Source organism: Trachurus trachurus (assembly GCF_905171665.1).
Source record: "Trachurus trachurus genome assembly, chromosome: 8".
Lineage (NCBI taxonomy): Eukaryota > Metazoa > Chordata > Actinopteri > Carangiformes > Carangidae > Trachurus > Trachurus trachurus.
In genome coordinates this window covers 25513546-25533884 of record NC_139905.1, presented here as the reverse complement: position 1 = coordinate 25533884, position 20339 = coordinate 25513546, and the positions used below count along the sequence as shown (strand labels likewise).

Below are 20339 nucleotides of genomic sequence, written 5' to 3'. Positions count from 1 at the left end.
ATATAGCAAGAGGAAGTCCACCTTCCGATGTATCCATCCGCCTCACAGTTCCTACTTCAGTGTCTGATGATTGAAAACAAACACACAGCAGGGAAGTTACAGCGAGTCTAAAACCTACTGTAACATTTAGTACAAACACAAACATTACATCTAATCCCCCGTGCCTGTACATACTTTATGTACTAAGTTAGGTGAGGGGGGACATCACGTGTGGAGGTTTTTTTTTTTTTTTTTTTTTTTTGCAATTACATTCACCTGTTTGTTAAGGTTTTAAAACCAGGAACTGCATTTTCATATAAATACAGGCAAATAAGATGCCAAATTAAAACGACAGAAGCTAAGAACTATCTTTGTGCTCGGTGCTTCCATTTAATATACAAAATTATTCCGACGTATGATGGCGGATGGATATGTCCAAGACAGAAACCGGCGGTGATCCGGCTCTTGACAGTGCTTCCGATGGCTTACGGTAAATTACGTCATCAGGACCAACCCAAACACGTAAAGGACTACCCCCCCCTTTTTTCTTTTCTTTTCTATTTTTGATAGAAACTTGTGTGGGAAAAAGTTAGCAGCAAATGTTAAAGGTCAGATTATTTTGGTGCAGATGTAGAAAATGTCGATACTCAAAGTGTGGCAGTGTGGCTGATAGTAGCTTTCTTATGGAGGATAATGATAAGAAACAGGAGTAATGTAAACGACCTGTGAGGTAAGAAACTGGGAAAATATGATGATTTTTTTTTTTTTTAACCAAAAAGACTCACTGGTTGTGGAACTGCAACCAAACGCCATAAAAGAACAAAAAAAGTTGAGCAACAATTATTTTATAGGGAAGTAACCAAAATTATGTAAGTAAAACACACAAACATTAATGAGATCTACAGTATGTGTGTGATGGTAGGCAGTGGTGAAGCCTTGTTATTACTCGAAGAAAATCATGTTACCTGAATGTGCCCCCAGTTCTGAGTATTTCAATACATTTTTATTAGAAAAAAGACAGTTCTTGCAACAACAACAAAAAGAATCAAAAAATGAGCTGCAATTATCATTAAGTCGTATCTCCTATTTATTCTCCTCTTTGAAAAAAAATGTACTTGACACCATTCCTCCCCAGCTACCCTGTTGTTATTTCACCCCATTTCCCTGCCCCAACCCCAACCACCACCCCCACCCCCCAGAGCCATCTGCCAGACATTTTAATCCAGTGGTAGCAATGAATACACAGTGGGTGGCCCGAGACTTGTACCATTCAAATGTAAGGCACATCTCCTTGCAACCCCCAATCGGCATTTTTATTCCCAGCCACTGGTACTAACAAGCCCCTAATCGTTTGACCTAATGTAAGTCATTCCTTTACCAAAGGACCTGTTTAAACACACAACCAGACTAAGGAGTCTAACAATATTTCATATTGAAAGGCTTTTTACTGAAGCAACTGACTGAACTGAAGCAACCATTAAAAAGTAGAAAAAAAGGACAGATACATTTTTTTTTTTTTTTTTTACAAGGCCTTAACATTGTTAGACAAAGGCAAGTTTAATTAGAACTAATTGCACACAAAAATAAAATACTCTTACAAAATGATAGTGTTAACATACATCAAATTGCATCAGTCAGCTATGAGAGATATAGTCCTGCTAAGTGGATCATGCTATAAAAAAAAAAAGCGGCATCTCTCAACTTTGACTTGTTTTAATAAAAAAGTTCAGTTCTTCAATGAGAGGCAGCTACGGGGCAATGCTGAGTAATGTAGTGTAGGAATAGACAGTAGGGTGATCAGCTTGTGCACTGGACTTAAAAGGTGGATGAATATGTGGTGCAGGAGTCACCATTAAATACACATGGCAACCTTACTCTGTTTGTGTGCAATTCCTCTTTTCAGTTCAAGAAAATCCTCTTCTACTTAAGTTAAAGATAAATTACAAGTTGTTTGATCCACATACAGTATATGAACAATATCTTATTACTGTACAAAGCACCATCTGAGGACACTTTTCACTTTGCATACAATCGTCTAAATAAAAGAATGAAAACAAACAGTTCAGTTTTGTTTCTTTTTTAAGTGTATGCAAATGTTTAGAACAGTCCACGGTCATAGAGATTGCTAGACAGGCAGAATCTTCTGAAAACATTCAAGAATTTCATTTTTAATCATAGAAAACAATCCCCCTTTCTAAAAAAAGAAAAGAAAAAAAAAGGCTAAAACAGGAGTCCAACTCATTCAGTTCACTTTCAACCAAAAGCACATATGGAGACATGCAACAAGTACTGTGTGTTAATGGTCAGCTGTGGGCCAAACAATGTAAATGACAACACTTTTATAACCGCTTAACATTCAGGGAATCGAGACAGATGGTCAGAACTGGTCGTCAGATCAAATGACATCACAAACTACGTATTACATCTCCTGAGAAAAGTGGCTAGGTAGAGCTCTTGATTTCTTGGAAATGTTTCGTGGCCACAAACAGGTACGAGCATGAGTAGTGTACTGTGCACTTGAAGCAGTAGTATGTCTATGAGTTGCCAATATAAGACAAAAGTTAATGCTATTTAGCACCACATGGCTAGAAGGTAGTAGAGGTTTTTCTTTTTTTCCCCAACGACAACACGGAGGCAACACAGAATAGATTATGAAGGACTTTGGACTCTTCTTAACAAAATACCATTTGACATTAATGGTAGGCTTCATGCTAGTGACATTAATATAGCCCAGCTACAAATGATGAACTGTTAAAAAAAACAAAACGGTAAGAGTAGGGAAACAACACACCCACAGACGCAGCTCCAGGGTGAAATCAGTAGAATTTAAAGGGTGCTCAATATTTGTAAAGTTTCATTCATTCAAAAATGTTTATGGCACTCAGAGGACAATGTGATTTTAAGTTTTTTGCCCTTATGACAAACCTCTCCTACAGTGGGAGAGAGGTCATGTCAAGATATAAACCACAGCATTCTTTAGTGAAATTCAGTCAAGCTTAGTTGTTTTCACAAATTATCTTCCATAATTTAAACAGTAACACTTAACATTTAAAAGAATTTATTTTTTCTGAAACAATGGAAAGGGGTTGTTGAAATATAACAACAATAAATTATATATATTATATAGAATTTTATTGTTTCTTTTTCAATTTTCCCTGTTATATAAAAATAACACATTTCAAGCTATTCATTCATGTATTCATTTCCAAACAAAACTAGCTGTCAAACATACAACGAAATAGGGTTTCTGGGAATGCAGCGCTAGTTGTCGGGCAGCGACTCGGGAGCAGAGGTCTGCTGCTGTCTTTGGAGAGGGCTGTAAACAGTCGGGCTCTGCCTAATTCAGTCTCTAGTCTCGCCTTCTTATCTGCAACACATCCCTGTTTTCCCAGCCTCGGCGTTACTGATAGGCTCAGCGTGATCACTCCGAGGCACCAAACAGCCCGAGTCATGCACACTCCGCATTCAAATTTAGTGTTTCTGAGCGGTTGCGGTAACCGATAATAACCCTGTACTCTAGCAAACAAACCAGTCTTGTTAATGTCGTTTCAGCGTGGACTGAGCTTGTGTTCTGCTTGGTAAAAATGGAGCATTGCTACATGGATACAGTCTATTTTTTTTTTTTAAATGCTAAAATGAACTTAGAAAAAAAGGGAAGAGCCAGCAAATTGTGCAGGTTCCACGAGTTAGTAAATAGTCTGAGTTATTAGCAGCTGAAGAGATCCTTTTCAATGATAAAAAAAGACATTAAGGAGGGCTGGAGGGTCTAACAACCCACAGTCAGATGACATTTTTCTGGTCTTCTCTGCCCATCCTCCCTTGGCTTGGCTACATGTCCCTGGGAAGTGTGTGCGTCCCTGGGTGAAGCAACCGTGGATGACCCCCCGTCTGAGTGGATTGATTTGTTGGGAGGGGGCCCATCATGGCCAAACCATGTTGCTTCCGGCTGTTGCAGAGCTCTGCCTGCATCAGTGACTCATTCCACGGCAAAGCCACACGTCTCCTCGATGGCAGTGAGCAGCTTGTCGTACAGCTTGTCGTAGTGCTCGTAGGGAGGAATGTCGATCCGATTGAAGCTGAAAACACAAGGGGAGAGCGGGTTTCAACACACAAAGATCATCTTTACAACTCTTCCCCTGCAGTACGTCATGATGTTGGCAGTCTGCTCACCAGGTGTGGGCTTTGGGCAGGTTGTTGGTGCTGGCATCAATCTGGTGGATGGTAAAGAGCCGTGGGCCAGCAGCACCTGCACACAAACCGACAGTTCAGTAAAAAAAAAAGACTTTCACACACCTGCAGATACAGATGTTTACACAGTTTGACGTCTATTTAAAGCCCAGGCCACTGGCAAACTGCATTTTATTCATAGAGATGAGCTCTGCTGCAAGTCAGCCATAGAAGAGCAAAGAATGTTTGAAAAGATTTTAATCTGAAGGCAAATGCATAAATGTGAAATTTACATTTCCCTATGATTAAGACTGGAATATTTTACAATCATATCCATTATTATTCTTTTATTCATGAATACCCTTCAAATCTTTATGAAACTTTCAGGTCTTCCTAGTGGTGATTTTTATTTAGGACTCAACATTGTGTGTCCAGGACTCAAAAAAGGATTTAAAACGCAAAATAAAAGATGAACAATTTAAACCTGAACATCAAAGCCTCCCAGGATAATCTACAGTATCTAGCCTAAAAAGAATCAATCAGACCACCGACTGATCTGATCACCATCTAAAAGACAGGAATCTGGACCAGTTTTTGAAAGTACACTCAACTCAAATTGATCATTTTAACAATAAATGCCTCAGCAGCAGTTATAGTAATATAAAGCAGTGGTTAAGTTTCACAATTTGGTTTTCAGCTGCTTATTTGTTTAAAATTATTGTGGCCTTTATTTGCTTTCTTACAGTAAGAGGCAAAAATATGTGTAAAGGTATCTAGACCACTGTCGAGTGACCGCTGTCATTTGTATAATGTTTCCTTATATATCTCAATATGTGTCCAACAGTCCTCATTAAACCTCAAACTGTATTTAGGTGTCAACTGAGTGAGTGAACTGACTTGGTCCCTGGACTGTGGTCACAGACTTACAGACACTTTAAGTCTAACTTTGTGTGCAAGTTGTTATTGGACTTTTGGCCCCTGCTCATGTTTTGACCAAGACAGGATGTCCATGTTATATAAAAGGTGTGTAAAGGTGGCGTCTGCCTGTGGATCACAGTGTACTTGCTCATGCCTGGGTGCTCTGTCTCTGGGCGGCGCTGTCTGCCAGCACGGACCTGCTGAACCTCCGCACTATGCACAGACTCCGGGTTCACGGCAGGTCGGAGAAACCCAGAGACACAGACACACACAAAGAGGCAAAGAATCCCAAACACACGTCCCAGGTTGGGTTGACAGAGTTTGTGTGAGTGGACGGCACTCTGCGTGTCAAAGAGACATTGAAGGACACTCTACCACACCTTTGTTACCTATTGATCTGTTGTTAAGTATCAGCATTTAACACAACTTTCAACTGCATGATCGGGTTTCGTCTGGTCCACGACACGTCCGTCAGACAAAGACGGCAATTCACACCAAGCTGTTCACTGCATAGTTATAAAAGGGAGCATTTGCATTACAAAACATGTAGTATGCACATGCAGTGTTTTGGCCAGGCTGTTACTACCTTGGAGGGCCTTGAAGCCTTGCAGAGGAACTCTGGAGGAGCCGGTGACAAACTGCAGCAGCCGCGCTCTGCGCTCCTCGTCGAACGACTCCACGGCTTTCCAAAACCATTTCACGATGTTGCTGTCTGGAGTGCAGTGTTTGAGCCGCGTGTTGGACTTCCAGTCGTTGATGTCGATCTTACCGAGGCCGCATACAATGAGCTGCAGGTGCAGAGATCGTGTTATAATGTGCTGAACTCGTAAACCTGAGGATATGCAAAGACGTACGACATGAAGATGCGGTTGCGTACCTCCAGCTCCTTCTCGTCGAAGGCCTTGAGCAGGTGTTGGGGGATGACCTCGTTGAAGCCTTTCTGCAGAGCCAGGAACTGGGCCTCGATGCCCCGCAGGAAACGCCAGTTGACGTAGAGCCTGACGTACTCCTTCTTGGTGTCCTGGGTGACGGGGATGCTCTTGCCGTTGGGCTTGAGCTCGTGCTGGATGATCTCTCCATAGGCGTTGTGTTCTACGCAGAAGGTGTGGTCCAGCACACCTGTGATGTCGTTGTCCCTGAAGTCAGAAGGAAACATTAGAATTACTATTTTAATTCAACTGTAGGATTTTAACACAGACATGAGTGATTAAAGGGATAGTTCACCCAAAATTGAAATTATCTTAACATTATCTACTCGCCCTCATGTCGACTAAGGGCTGGCAGAAGTTTCAGAGTTATCCGTGGCTTCTCTGAGTTACAGGGGGTCTCGGCATAGCAGTGCATGTCCATATAACGGTTGCAAATGGATACCAACTGTCAACTGACTTCATAACAAAAAGACACACCAAAAAACATCCAAATACCTCCATGCTGCTCGTATGTAATGTCCATCTTGTATTGAAGCCCCGAAATGCGAAATTGTCCCGAAAAAAATTAAACAAGTCTATTTTTCAAGCTTGTTTGTGCCGGAAGCTTCTCGAAGCTCCTCTTCCCAGTTCGTCAAATTTGGACGAACTGGGAAGAGGACGGACCCTGGTTCGTCCAAATTTGACGAACCGGGAAGAGGAGCTTCTGCTACAAACAAGCTTGAAAAATGTAATTCTTTTCAGGACAATTTCGCATTTAGGGGCTTCAATACAAGACGGACATTACATACGAGCAGCATGGAGGTATTTGGATGTTTTTTGGTGTGTCTTTTTGTTACGAAGACAGTTGGTATCCATTTGCAACCGTTATATGGACATGCACTGCTATGCCGAGACCCCCTGTAACTCAGAGAAGCCACGGAGGACTCTGAAACTTCTCCCAGCCCTTAGTCGACATGAGGGTGAGTAGATAATGAGTGAAATTTCAATTTTGGGTGAACTATCCCTTTAACTATTTGCTTTTCATCCCAATAAATCTCCAGTGAGCTCTTCTTTGTTGAATGTGGGCTGACCGGTGAAACTACTCATGTAAGAAATATTCAAAAACCCTGGGGGGCGCTGTCGCCATAGAATGGAAGTGAGATTTCAATGTGGACAAGACGGCAAACTCATTTTTTTCCCTAACTTGGTTACATGCAACACATGCGTCGAGTGAGCAAAAGGCTGAGCATAACGCTGTGTGGGATGTGTCATTATTCCTGGTCCAGGAATCCTTTCCCCCCTCTCTTTCTCATTTACACATCAAAGTCATTTGAGTTCTTCTACGTACAGAATCCAGACGAGACTGTTGTGCAGGTCGGGGTCAACGGACTCCATGTCGTCCAGGGTGATGGGTTTACCCAGCAGCTGTTTGTAGAAGGGTAGAGTGAAGCCTCCGTCTATGTAGTGGCCATGGAAGACTGCCATCCCCATGATACGGCCAACGAAGTGAAAGTATGACAAGTGCTCCTGCAGGGAGACAAAACATCTTCAGTTTCCAAATGAGCAGGCGGCAGAACAGAGAGTTTAAAGCATGCTTGGGACTGAGATCAAGACTGACTATATCTAACATACACAAACCTCTGACATCAGGGTTCTATTACTCAATATTTAACTACTGAATTCCCCTTTGACGGACCGCCCTGTTCGACATGATACAAGCAGTAAACAACCAAACAGCACAGTCTCAACGCGACCAACCACCAGATCGTGCCTGCTGCCTGTAGAGCAACAGCTACGTGGACCGACGCCCGTCCAAACAAACACAGAGAGCGATGAAGTTGTGTAATAGAAGACAGCGTCTGCAGCGGGGCCTCTGGTCTGACTGGATCATTTGCTTAACTGTGGTGTTTGTCATCCAGTTGAGACTTTTCATACAACAAAAGGTCTTGCGGTCACGAGACGGCATGCAAAACAGGTCGATAGTTAGCGTTTGTCGGAAGCCACCGTGACTCACAGGGTTGACGGCCGAGTCTGGGTTTATCTGCAGCGTGTAGATGTCATCGCGGGAGTACTGGAACAGGCCGTAGTATGGATTCAGCATCTCATGCGACAGCAGGTAAAGCCACTCCCTGCACAGAATACAGTCAAGAGAAAAAGATACTTCTCAGATCCTCTGTGTTGTGACACTGAGTTCAGAGCATATTTGACTGTAAACCTCAGCTGATGAAGTAATTACTACAAAAAAAAAAAAACCAGACACAACAACAGTGAGTAAGTTGTGTGGTTTGGCAGTCTGCCACTAGGAGGCAGAGCTCTGTGTAAATAGCCATGCGGTGTTTACAGATGTGTCTGGCTGTGGCCTCTTACCTGGCCACTCCACCGTAGTCCAGCCCCTCCTCTCCTCTAAACTTCACCATGAGCCTCTTCCACAGGTCCTTCGGCCTCATCTTCATCACCTGTCGATATGATTCCTGCAACACGGACAGAAACAAACACTTTAAAAGACAGTAACGGCCTTTAGTGATGCAGTGGTTTACCTTCCTGTACTGTATTTACTGCTACAGAACTATGGTTCAATATGACTCTGCAGAGGAATGGTTAAAGAGAAGACATCTATCAGTTTAAAGTGACACACAGAGACCATGTCTATCACACATTGAACACCACCACAACTGCTTGACCAAGGGTTGAGACTATTCCTAAAGTAGAAGAACTAAGAGCTTCATGGAGAGAAAGTAGCAGGGGATTAATCCCCCCCAAAAACCGAGACAGAGGCAGTGTGGCGTTACAGCAGTCACTTTCAATTGGCCCTCTGTTTGCGAGGCAGAGATCTCTCCGCCTCAATCGGCGTTCATCCCATGTGCAGACGGCTCACAGCGTCGGGTGGTGTGGGGGGTGGGGGTTCATTTAAAGTGGATTTGGGGCAGTTATAATAAACATAGCCCTAAGACTGTAACAACACGGCCTCTCCCGACAGCCAGGTTCCACCGTGCCCTCCAGATACGGCAGACAACCGAGAGGTGCTGTGGGAGAAATGGGAATGTCTTATCTACGGCGAAGAAGTACACATAAAGACAGCTCTGACAGCCCAGCAGCTAACACTCGCCTATTCAGTCATAATTTAATGCTTCAGCTGGTCTGGGGAAGCTATGCAGTTATGTCTCGCTCAACCTCAAGACGTCCTCTGCCCCCCCCCCCACACCCCACACCCCACCCATTGCATCCCCTCCGCCCCTCTTTCTCTCTCTTTCTTTCTCTCGCATTGAGATCAGCCAACAAAAATGTCTTCGTTCAGATTAACAGACGCGGCTGTTCCAGCACATTCCAGTGCATATTTTATGAGGGTCATGCAGTCTGTTGCAGGTGTTGTTGTTCTGATGAGGGCCCTGCACCTCCTAGATGCAGAAAAAAACACACACACACACACCCAACCCAACCCCCCCCCCGCTGAGAAAATGTACTTGAGAAAATCCTCATCTCAAACAAGAGGTCTGCTTTAGATTTTGAACAGACTGGCTTCACACTTCAATAGATAACCCGTGTGTGAGAGAAATCATTCTCACAGCCAGCTGCTACGGGCAATGACCTTTATGGGGGTAGACAAGAAGACCTTCACAGAATGTTTAACATAACTTAGGTGAGTCTATAAATAACTTTAAACACAGAATGGATAGTGTGTCTTGCTTATGGTGCCAGATGTAAATTCGCTGGCTGCAAGTTTTGGGGGAAATGGAGGCAAGTGGGTTGTGCAATGGAGCAAATATTTCATCACTCATCATGTTTTTCTAGCATTTTGTCATGCATTTTATTATTATTCTTTCATGCATCCCCTGGCTGTGACAATAAAATCCCCTCCCGAGTTAAATTATGGATCCATTTCTGAGTATCTGTACTAAGTGGCAGCCCTTGTGAGCTTCAGATGATACGCTAACATGACAGAGCTCGTTTCTTTTCATCGTCACCTCAAAGATCTCCTCACGGGACACCTCGATGCGGCAGTGGCCGGCCTGGGGCTGCTGCTGGGACAGTTCCTGGCGGAGGATCTTGAGCTTCTGAACAAGGTCTCTCTTGTACTTGGGCACCGTGAGGCACTCGGCCTCCTCTGGGAGCTGACCAGGAGACACCAGAGCCTGCTGGGCCTGATCCTTCAACTGGTTCTGACGACTGGAGGGCAGACGACAGGAGGAGAGGGAGAGACAGCAGGGAGAGGTAGAGAGGTAAATAGGAGTGGAGGAGAGGGAGAGAGGAGGGGGGCGAGATGAAAGACAAAAATTGTAAGTCTTAGGTGTAGCAATATGAAATGCAAACATGCTTTACTGGTGAGAAAAAAAGTAAGCAAGCACTTGTACAAAAACAACAAGAGCAGCGCCAAGAAACTCAAAATACAGCTTTCTGAGAGTGAGAGTTCTGTCTGTGTCCTTTGCTGACTGCAGAGAACCAGAAGTAAACACACTGAGGTCATCTGGGAAGCACATCAAGTTAAACAGCTGCCACGGCCCCTCGCAGACAGACAGACATAGGTGGAGGTGGGATTACTGGAGGTAGGACATCTCACTCACCCTCATTCACTTACCACCCCCTCACTAACACACACACACACACACACTCGCACACGTACACACCGCTTCCTCCCTCCTCCTCCTCCTCTCCACCTGGCAGTGGCCTGGTGGTCTCACACAGAGAGATGGCTGAACTTAAATACGTTTTTTTTTTTTTTTTCTACGGGGGAGCAGCAGAATGTGACAGAGGGAAAGAAAGTTCTGCAAATCTCTGTTGATTTTGACTCATCATGTACACTTGTGGTAACACAGGGTCACTGAGGCCACTGCGCAGAGGCGTACGGCCTCATTTTGTCAAGTCTAAAAGTTTGCCTGAAGAGACCGAGACAGAAGGAACACTTCAGATGGTGACCTGTAGAAACTCACTGGTCTGAAAAAGCCAAAATGCTACTACACATTTTGTCTACATTGGAGTAAAAAACTTTTACCTAAGTCACTATAGAAAAACTATTATGCTGTTTATGTATAATTCTGTGAAAAAGCACGTGAGGTTGAGAGACAACTAGACCCAGTTAAAGCTAGCTGGGCATAGGAGATAGCCATGGTGACCCTTAACCAGGCTAAAACTAAATGTACTTGTTAAGCTGTAAACCAATAAAGTAATCCTTTTGGATAAACCAGTATCTAATTTAATTTTACTTAAATGAGGCTTAACCTTAATGCTTTTTACTTGCTATCCTTTCATTCAACAATGGACTGAACCGTACTCTTGTGAATCAGTACCTGCTATCTTACCTTTGGACTGTGGTGGACCTCATGTGGTTTAATGGTTAATCTACATTTAAATTAAACTATTTAAATGTTTTTAACTGCATAATCAGTTTACAGTTTTTTTTAATATGTCAATTATTCCTACACTGAAATTCTTTTATCTATTTGTATCTTATTTGTAGATGCTGTGTTCCCCCTGAAGAGGCAGAGTGCAGTATCTGTGTTTTTTATGGCTTATCCATAGATTGTATTTATGGGAAAAGCTCCCCTCTCTGTTTTACTGCTTCTGTAGTTACTGCTCTCCACCTTTATAAAGAAATGTGGCTTGCATGTATGAAAGTTGTCATTTAAATTTTGCTGCTGCCTTTTAAATCATTTCTCATAATTGTTTTCTCACTCTACTTTGAATGCAACGTGTGTTTATAAAAGCAAGAATCTCAAGAAAGCAGAATTTGCTGAAACAGTTCAAATAAGTAACAGTAACAAAGAAGTTGTTAAAACCAGCATCAACAGTGCAGCTGTGAACTGTCTGTATGTGTGGGTCATGATGACAGAGGTCTGGCCTCTGGTGCGGGGCCACTGGATGGCGAGGACAACTTTTGAACTGGGTGCTGTGTTTGGGAAGACTGTGCTCTGAGGGTGGCACAGCAGGGGAGGGAGGGGGGGGGCACACAACACACACAGAATCAAAGGAGCCTTTTTATGGAGGCAGCACTAAAGGATTATTTGCACAATGGCCTTTTGCACTTCAGTGGGGGGTAGCAGGCACACTCGGCCTTGAGCAGGGGTCATAAACACCAGACTGCAGAGCACAGAGGGTGGTGGAAGTAACACGCACGTCAGTCTGCGCTCCTGTGGTATATGGATACATAAGATGTCAGACTCAGAGATGATGCCGAGGTTAAAATAAACAGCCTCGCTCTGACTTTTGTCAGGTAATTACATCAAACCACTGGAGGGAACAAACAGAGGAGGAATCGCGGCTGTCAACTAGATCACTTAACGTCGGATCATTGTTGTCAGACATTAATTTAGCTCCAGACTCCTACTCTAAAGTATCCGCCCAACAGCTTGCATTTTAACTTCACCACAATGACAACCTCTTCTTAACAAAGTGACTGAAAAGCCAAAGTGGATTCTGCTGGGCAGACACCAGAAACCAAACTCAATCACTTCCTGCTATCCCAGAAAGCCACAGGGCCCCATAGGACACTCGAGACCTCCTCATGAATCCCTTTATTTCCTGCAGACTAGACTCAGAGGGAGGGAAGGCGAGAGAGAGAGGGAGAGGGGAGGCAGGAAGGGCACTCTCTCCCCGACAGCACCCAAACACTGTAGACAGCTCAGAGGGTGGGAGGGAGGGAGGGAGGGAGGGAGGGAGGGAGGGAAGGAAGGAGAGAGGAGGCACGGAGCATCTCTTCCTGCACTTTCACCCATAAATCAAACATTCCTGCTCCGTCTCTGGCTCTTTCCATCATGGCTGCAGGCAAACATGACCCACGGTTCTCTCCTCTCTTTAGGACTCTTCATTGATGAGCCCGACTCCGCTGCATGTTACCCGATGATGCTCTCCGAGGAGGCCGCTCGCTCACGCTAATAAAAGTAATGTTTTCGCTCGGAGACAAATCACTGAAGTCTGGGAGATGACACAGCTACTTCCCCCTCCTGCGACTGTACAGAGGATCCTCCTGCAGCCGGGTCTTAAAACCAGACAAGGATCCAGTTACCTATTGAACAGTGACCTTGACCAGTGAGGGGAGCTTGAAGATTGCAACATCATGAAGGGGATATAAAACCAAAAATGGTGCTGTGGATGTTCAGGCAGTGTCTTGAGCAATTGAACGGGGCAATAAACTTTAACTCTGATGGACATACATAAATATACATATATCAAACATTCTTGTGAAATGACGGCACGAGGGGTACAAATTTCTAAAATCCCTGACTTGATAAAAGGCAGATGTCTTGATGGAAATCCATGACGACTGATATCTTTTCCAGAGTTTTGTCACAGCGAGAAAGTGGCTCTAAGTCTTTTCTTTTTGCAGTAAAAGTTTCACTCAGGACAGAAACGGTATCAAAATAAAGACCATCTATTACACTTCACATGTAATTAGGATGGATTGGGAGGTTGGGGGGGGGCTTAAGTGAAACCTCAGTCATGCACAATTTATAAAGACGTTATTTCATAAATCTCTGGCCAAGGTCCATGTGTCCTTGAGTAACCAGGAGATGTACAACACTCTACAACTCAGATCTAATGTTTTCATTCATTCAACTATTTGATTTACAATAAAGCTGTATATCAAGTGCAAATGTACTTGATGATGAGTTACAGATGAACCACGACTTTTCTCTGTATAAAATTAAAAATGACACATTTGGTTTTGATGTGAAGTAATTACCCCACCACTTATGATCCTACCAGAACACATATACAGCAGACATTCTATGCATGGGATTTTCACACATCTGGGCATAATCATGGTCATGACAAAAGGCCTACATAAAAAAAGTGGCGTGCCAGGCTACATTTTTTTTTTATAAGACCTTTCAGAGAGGTATAGATGAAAAAAAAACAAAACGAATACAAAATACCAAACTCATTCTTTGATCCATCAGAACAGGAAAAAAAAAAGAAACCTGATCTCTCTGTCGATGCATTCCGTCTCCCCTCTCTGCACGGAGGAGGAATGAGGTCAGGCGGAGGAGGAGGCCCACCAAGGCACCCATACACTGCTCCACCTTTGTGGAGCAAAGGCCTATGGGTAATTCTATGGCTATCGTAGCATAGTGTGTGTTTGAACAGCTGCACAGAGGAAGAAATTCTGAACATGTGCATCCATGCACACAGGCATGAACCAAGCACAGAAGCGAGAAGAGACACAAATCTACACAAATGGACAGGCGCACACATGCACACGCACGCACACACACGGGTCATTCATTGACTTGGGCATCAAATTTATGCTCCGTTTCCTGGACGTAAGACGCTCCTCAGCTACAGACACAGCAGCCTTGGTTTCCACTCTGCTATCTGATGTCTGGCCAAAGCCAGCTTTGTGACGGATTGTGTGCTAAAACGCCTTTATGATCAAAACCTCTGTGGAGCTGAGGAATTTGAATTTTTTTTGTGTGGAAAGAAAAGACTGTGGAGGAGTGTGCTGTTTATGTATTTCTGTGCGTGTGTGCGCGTGCGCGGACGTCTGCGCCGCACAAGCGCTACTCCGAGTGCTGAACCTCTACAGGTGGTGAACACACCTTGGCACGAGATCCCACTGTAAAACATTGACTGAGGGGGAGGCAACGTGAGTAAGTCTGAGAGAGAGTGTGTGTGTGTGTGTGTTCCTGTCTGTGTGCAGCGAGGACTGCTGGCGCCGAGCCCAAACCTTACCTGACATTCTGACTTTCAATGCCTCCTCGAGAACCGTTAGGGCTGGGACTACAGACACAAAACAAAGACAAAACAAAGACAGAAAATAAATCTCTCTGTTTTTATACCGTATCTAAATTACTTCACTATCACATTCTTCTGGCTCAAGGGCACTAAAGAACTCACTTTAGGACTAGATGCAGGTTGGCGGAGAGGCGCGGGTCTGTGAACTGTGTGGTTCTGTTGTTGTGGTCGACGAAGTAAACCCTCCCGGTGGCGGTGTTTCTTATCTCCCATCCTGGGGGCAGAGGACCCAGCTCCTCACAGTTCACATTGCTCAGATCTCTGAGGTGCAGCAGAGGAGAACACAACACACAACAATGCATTAGTAAGTGAGAACTGAGGCAGCGTAGGGTGGGACAGGGGGGGGGAGAAGAGAGGCGGCGCAAGCACACATCAAATACTAGATATAAAACATACCAAAGGACTGACGAACTGGACTCAGGCGGACAGCAGGAGTCCGAGAAGCCTGAGAAATCACTTTTATTCTATTTTTCTTCTTCCTCCCATCTAAATTATTTACTGCTGCCCTGCAACCCCTTTCAGCTGGACTGGAAATTAAAGCAGGCTCACTATGCTGGCGCTGACTGTTCTGTTTTGCATGGTTAAAGCCAAAGGGACCGCAGCCTCACGAGGGATGAGAGCTTGGCAGCTGAGCCATCTGCTAATGCTGGAGCTGTCTGAGGAGCACTCAGTAAGGTGTGGCGTGACCAATAGCCTCCTATCAAGAGCAATAAAAATATCATCTATCACTCATGCACTGATAGAATGTGAGCGAACGGTGGCCAGGTATTATAATAGCAGTCATGTTTTATTGATGGCGTCTGGAGTGCACTGGATGCTGCTTTTTTCTGCACGTGCACATTCAGTTCTCTCACTGTGAATGTGCATCTCTTATGAAATGCAGTAATCAATAGGACACACATGTCTGAGCGAGTATTGCCCAACAGTCAGTCTCTGGTATGGCTGACTAAGACCTGTGTGCTGTTGGCCATGTGTCCCAAAAGTGAGGCCTTTCAGGGCTCGTGCCAGAGGACTGAATCCCTCCCAGAGCCCCGTGACATGGGTCTTCTCACAGCATGTCAGACTCATAATCTGCTGCGGTGTGCGAGTTGACTGATTTAAGCATCTGTGGAGACCCACACCCTATTTCCTCATTCATGTGTTTTATTATTCTTGCATTTCATATATTTTTTTTTTTACAGTGCACGTTGTGGATAGCGAAAAGAGCGAAACGGGGAACGCGATGTTGTGTCGTCTTCCCGAGGTCATGGATTCCGCAGTAGACATACCTGGGTACTCGGGGGTCATGCCACGTGCTGACACCTGTCTGAGTGTGGAGGAAGTACACTTGGCCTTGCTGCGTGGTCCTTTGCTCTGTAGAAAGATAACAAAACTTTATTAATTGATGCAAGGTTCGTGTGAGTGCATTAAAAAAGGGAGAAAAAATAGAGTGTATATCAAATATTTAACATTAATGGAAAATGTGACTGAGTTTTATTCATGTGCCACATATAATCTGTCTGCGTAAGAGAGAGATGACACAAATGGAGATAAAAAAGGGCTGCCTGAGTCAGTGGAGATCCCAGAAGGCGGCCAGGAAGAGGCAGAGGAGGAGGTGAGAGACGGAGTGAAGAACATTGGAGAGGAAAGAAGAGGAGAGACGGGGGTTGTCTGACTTTTGAGTTGGTGAGCTCATTCATCACAGGCTGACAGAGATATTTCCATGGAGTCGTCTGCCAGAGAGCTCTTCTCTGGCATCTCTTTGGACCTACCGCTCCGATTTAACATGCATGTACACATTATAACCCCCCTCCAAACGCCCACCGGCCCCCCCGTTGACTGCACGGTATACGTTCATCACGCAGGGTGACATCTCCTGGCTTGTGCGTGTTTACACGAGGAGAATGAGAACCGCTGACAGGTTTTTACAGGAACTGCCCAAGCTTTAAAGAAAGTAAGCAGAGATAGAGAGAAGAGAGCAAGAATTACAGAGACAAGCGTGGTGAGGCTCGGAGCAGCCTAATCTGTGGGACTGAGGGCAAAGCTGTGATACGCCTCTATGGCTCTGGCTCCCAAATCCTCCACAAGATTTTACTGCGAGGATAAACAAAACTCCCCAGGGCTGTGTGTGTGGGGATCGCAGTGTGTGTTGGTGCGTTTGCTCTTACATGAATGCATCTGATTGTTTGACTGTGTGCAGAAAGGAGAACAGAAAGGAGGGGGGGGGTGAACGGCTGCCGCCAGCCTTTAACAACTAGATCAATTCAATTAGATTGTCTAAAATGGAGCCAGTATTTCAGGCTCCTTGTGTGGAGTTGCAGCGTCATCAGAGCAGCTGGACTGAATGAGGACACAGATTAGCCGGGTTACTGAGCCCAGTGTTGAGCGGGGAGGAGGGTGCGAGGCGAAAAAATTAAGACAACGGCATTAAGATGATGACACGATTCATAGTGGAAGAAAAGAAACGGCTGCCATGGGCCGCAAAAAAAAAGAAAAAAAGAGCATGTGCTGATGTAATGTGGATATCAAATATGAATCTTCCGTATTATAAAAATCAGAGTCAACATACAGTATCAAGTGTTTCCAACCTCTTTTTAAGACGTGCACCCGCAGCCCCGACAGATGAGCTCAACACCTCCAGTCATGTTCCACATGTGCTCTGTCTGAGCCGGTTTGAAACTGGATGTTATTTAACACTTATAATTATATAAAAGTGGATATTGTTACCGTAATGTCTTCCCAAACTTTTTTCCACATACCACCGGGTATTTGTAAGCACTGCTGTATGGAATCTCTGGCATCATGTGCCCTCCAATGGAATTTCAGAGGATGTGGAGGGCTGGGGTTACACCCCCCCCTCCCCCCCCAAAAAAATCAATTTCCATCATCCATTTAAGTGTCGTGGTTTAAGATCTTCTTACATGTGGTCATATATACCATGGTACATTAGAGTACATACATTGCACAAACCTTTAACAATTATTTAACCCTAACCCAGAGGATACATTTCCCTCAGGTTTACATTTCCCCCGGCTGCAAAGCAACCTGCACCACAGCCTCTGGTGCCGGCTTCCCACCACTAACCGTATCCCTCGGGCAGGTCCGGAGGCGTGTGCAGGTGGGTTCTGCTCATGTAGTTGCGGTGCCGTTGCGAGCGGACCCGCCTCTCCTGAGCCCGGTGGTGGTCGCCGTCGCTGCAGGGCGGCAAGGCCGTGGTGGGCGTGGCCCCGTTCGTACTGATGGGCGTGTTCTCGTCCACGATGCAGCTGAGAGGCCGGCCGGGGCTGGAGTACTCCGATGCAGGCCTGAGAGAGAGGGGGGCGGGGGGGCGGAGGAGGGTGTCAGGGGTAACAGAACAAAGAGAGAAGGAGAATGAGAAGGAGATGTAGTGGTTAAACAGTGTAAAAAAAGAAAGACTGAATGTACCCAAGTAGAAGGGAAACAAAAACAAGGACGACATCTTCCTGAACACAAACAGCAGCAAATCGATACGCCCCATTTACAAAGTCTTTTCCACTAACTAGAAAATCCATGCAAGGCAGCGCACAAACAAACTCACTTGAGTAAGGACTGAGGCTGCCTGAGGTAAAGCGTGGTAAGAACTGAGAAATAAAAAGGAAAGTGGCTGATAGAGACAATAAAGAGGAGGAGCCGAAGTGCAAAAAGTCGGAGACGGAGCAGGGAGGAGATGCTGTAATTTCCACTCTTTTTGTCAGCTCTGTAACTTCCCTGGCTCCTCCACATCATTAAACACCACTGACTGGAGCATTGTGTCTGACACCTTCTTCTTCTTTTTTTTTTTTTTTTTTTTTTTAGAAGCTCACTGCAGTTTTGGACAGAGCTCTGCAGTTTGGGAGCACTGAGGTCAGAGATGAGGTCTTCCATCGGCCTGTTGCTGTTAGATTTAAGAGGTCTGGGTTTGAGTTTCTGTGGGCTGCACAGTGTACTCACCTGGTAGGCCTCTCCCACTGTGTGGTACGTGTGATGTGGTTCAAGTACTGAATTCGTCCAGACGCGGTCCTCCTCTCCTCCCAGCTGGCAGCAGAAACATACACAGACACAGCAGTGAGCGGACATGGTTAAGTAGCCACAGAACCATCTAGTAGTCTCGCTGCTGTCTCACCACATGCAAATATCATATTCTGTACATCATCAACCCTCTACGTGAAGGCAGTGTTGTTTTTTTTGTTTTTTTTGTGAGGATTTGCAACAGCCTCTGAAAAAAAATCCTCAGACAATGATAAGACATTTCCCCCAAATCACTCACCCATCTGGAAGATCATTGTCAAACAGACGACTGCAGTCCACCACAGGGCCTCCTGTGCCTATCCGGTCCCTCGACTGCAGGCTCACTGTAGCAACACATGGCGGACAGATGCACACACTGGGATTACTAGACAGCAGATTACAGTGCAAGCACAGATATTTTTTATCAAAGCACAAAATTGAGCCATATATCTTTATGAGTAGCAGGAATAAAGTTAAACTTTATCAGCGGTGTACTGCAGAGACCAGTTAAAAGAAGCAGCATTCTCTTCTACCCTCCAATTTTTCTCTCTGTAGGGAGGGTCTGGAATTTGGGCATTATGCAATTTAATCCCAGATTTTACACAAAGGCTGATAAATGTGACATCCAACACCCTTGGAGGACTAAAGCTCATAATATTTCACATTTGTATAGTCATAATAACATTAAAGTAAATCCTCTTCTGTATAATTTAACAAATATACTCCATACATCAACACGCAAGAAGAGAAGGAGGACGCTGCCTACGAGCGGTTCTACACCAGCTTTAATCAATATTCAACACACAGTTAATGGAGGACAACATGCTGGGCATCATGATGAAGAAACAGTCTGCAGAATACACTCCAGCTGCACCAATGGGATTCTTTAATGCAACTTTAATTTGACTTACAATGTAATGTGACACTTTTTCTTAAAATCTTCCCCTGCCAACAAAAGCCTCCTCGTCTGTGTGTCTAGTCTACGTGTACTCACCCACTATCTGGCCTCTGACTGTGTCACTGTCATTGGGACTCAGCTTGTTCAAGTCTAGTCTCTGGTCTGTTGAGGGAAGGAAAGAAAGTAGAAGTAGAGAGAGGGAGAGAGAGAGAGGGGGCAGAAGAAGCCAAAACAGAGAGAAGAGACAGAACACAATTAGACAAACAGGAAATGAGAACAGAGATGAAAGAGGGACAAGCGGGGACAAAAAAAGAAAGAAGAGAGGATTCATTAGTTTCTGAGAGATGCATGTACACTAGGATGTAATGGGATGTATTTTTTCCTTGATGGACAAATCCCACTGCTGTGTATCATTTACATCACTCAGAGTCAACTCCTCTCTCCCTCATTATCCGTCTCTCATTCTTCTGTCTGCAGACCACAGCTTGGCTTTGCCCTGCAACAGATGGTCTGGTCTGTGGAACAGCCACGGGCTGTAAAAATCTCACTGAGCATCGGTACAGAGCAGGCTTCAGTTCAAATGCAGAGGTCAAACATTTGACAAATTTCAGTACAAAGCCTGCACTATTCCGCTCAGTCTTAGCATGGACATGAACTTCTGCCAAAGTCTGGAAACTCTTTGTCTGAACTTCTTAAAGTCTGTGGAATTTGAGAGTGAGGGAGAAAGAGAGAGATCAGGCGGAAAGAAAGAAAAA

The 20339-nt window shown here is 44.6% G+C and overlaps 1 protein-coding gene and 1 long non-coding RNA gene across 3 annotated transcripts in view; one reads left to right on the top strand and one right to left on the bottom strand.

Annotated features, from left to right (window-relative positions):
* Positions 1–1383: 1383 nt before the first annotated feature.
* Positions 1384–20339, bottom strand: part of smurf2 (SMAD specific E3 ubiquitin protein ligase 2) — a 50404-nt gene continuing 31448 nt past the window's right edge. Inside the window, exons 5-19 of the mRNA XM_083977522.1 lie at positions 19681–19746; positions 18946–19030; positions 18630–18713; positions 17763–17983; positions 15968–16052; positions 14802–14960; positions 14637–14684; positions 9935–10136; positions 8340–8443; positions 7987–8101; positions 7321–7499; positions 5942–6200; positions 5651–5852; positions 4150–4225; positions 1384–4055 (exon numbers count right to left, since the gene is read on the bottom strand). Of these exons, the coding sequence (XP_083833648.1) occupies positions 3956–4055; positions 4150–4225; positions 5651–5852; positions 5942–6200; positions 7321–7499; positions 7987–8101; positions 8340–8443; positions 9935–10136; positions 14637–14684; positions 14802–14960; positions 15968–16052; positions 17763–17983; positions 18630–18713; positions 18946–19030; positions 19681–19746 (1985 nt within the window). The 3' untranslated portion in view covers positions 1384–3955. The remainder of the gene's footprint in view (positions 4056–4149; positions 4226–5650; positions 5853–5941; positions 6201–7320; positions 7500–7986; positions 8102–8339; positions 8444–9934; positions 10137–14636; positions 14685–14801; positions 14961–15967; positions 16053–17762; positions 17984–18629; positions 18714–18945; positions 19031–19680; positions 19747–20339) is intronic.
* Positions 10055–13908, top strand: LOC310990230. Of its 2 annotated transcripts, none has more exons than XR_014595574.1 (3): positions 10055–10189; positions 10406–10513; positions 12763–13908. It is a non-coding gene; the product is annotated as an uncharacterized lncRNA (long non-coding RNA). The 2 variants fall into 2 exon arrangements; XR_014595575.1 differs by lacking the exon at positions 12763–13908 and adding an exon at positions 11425–11506.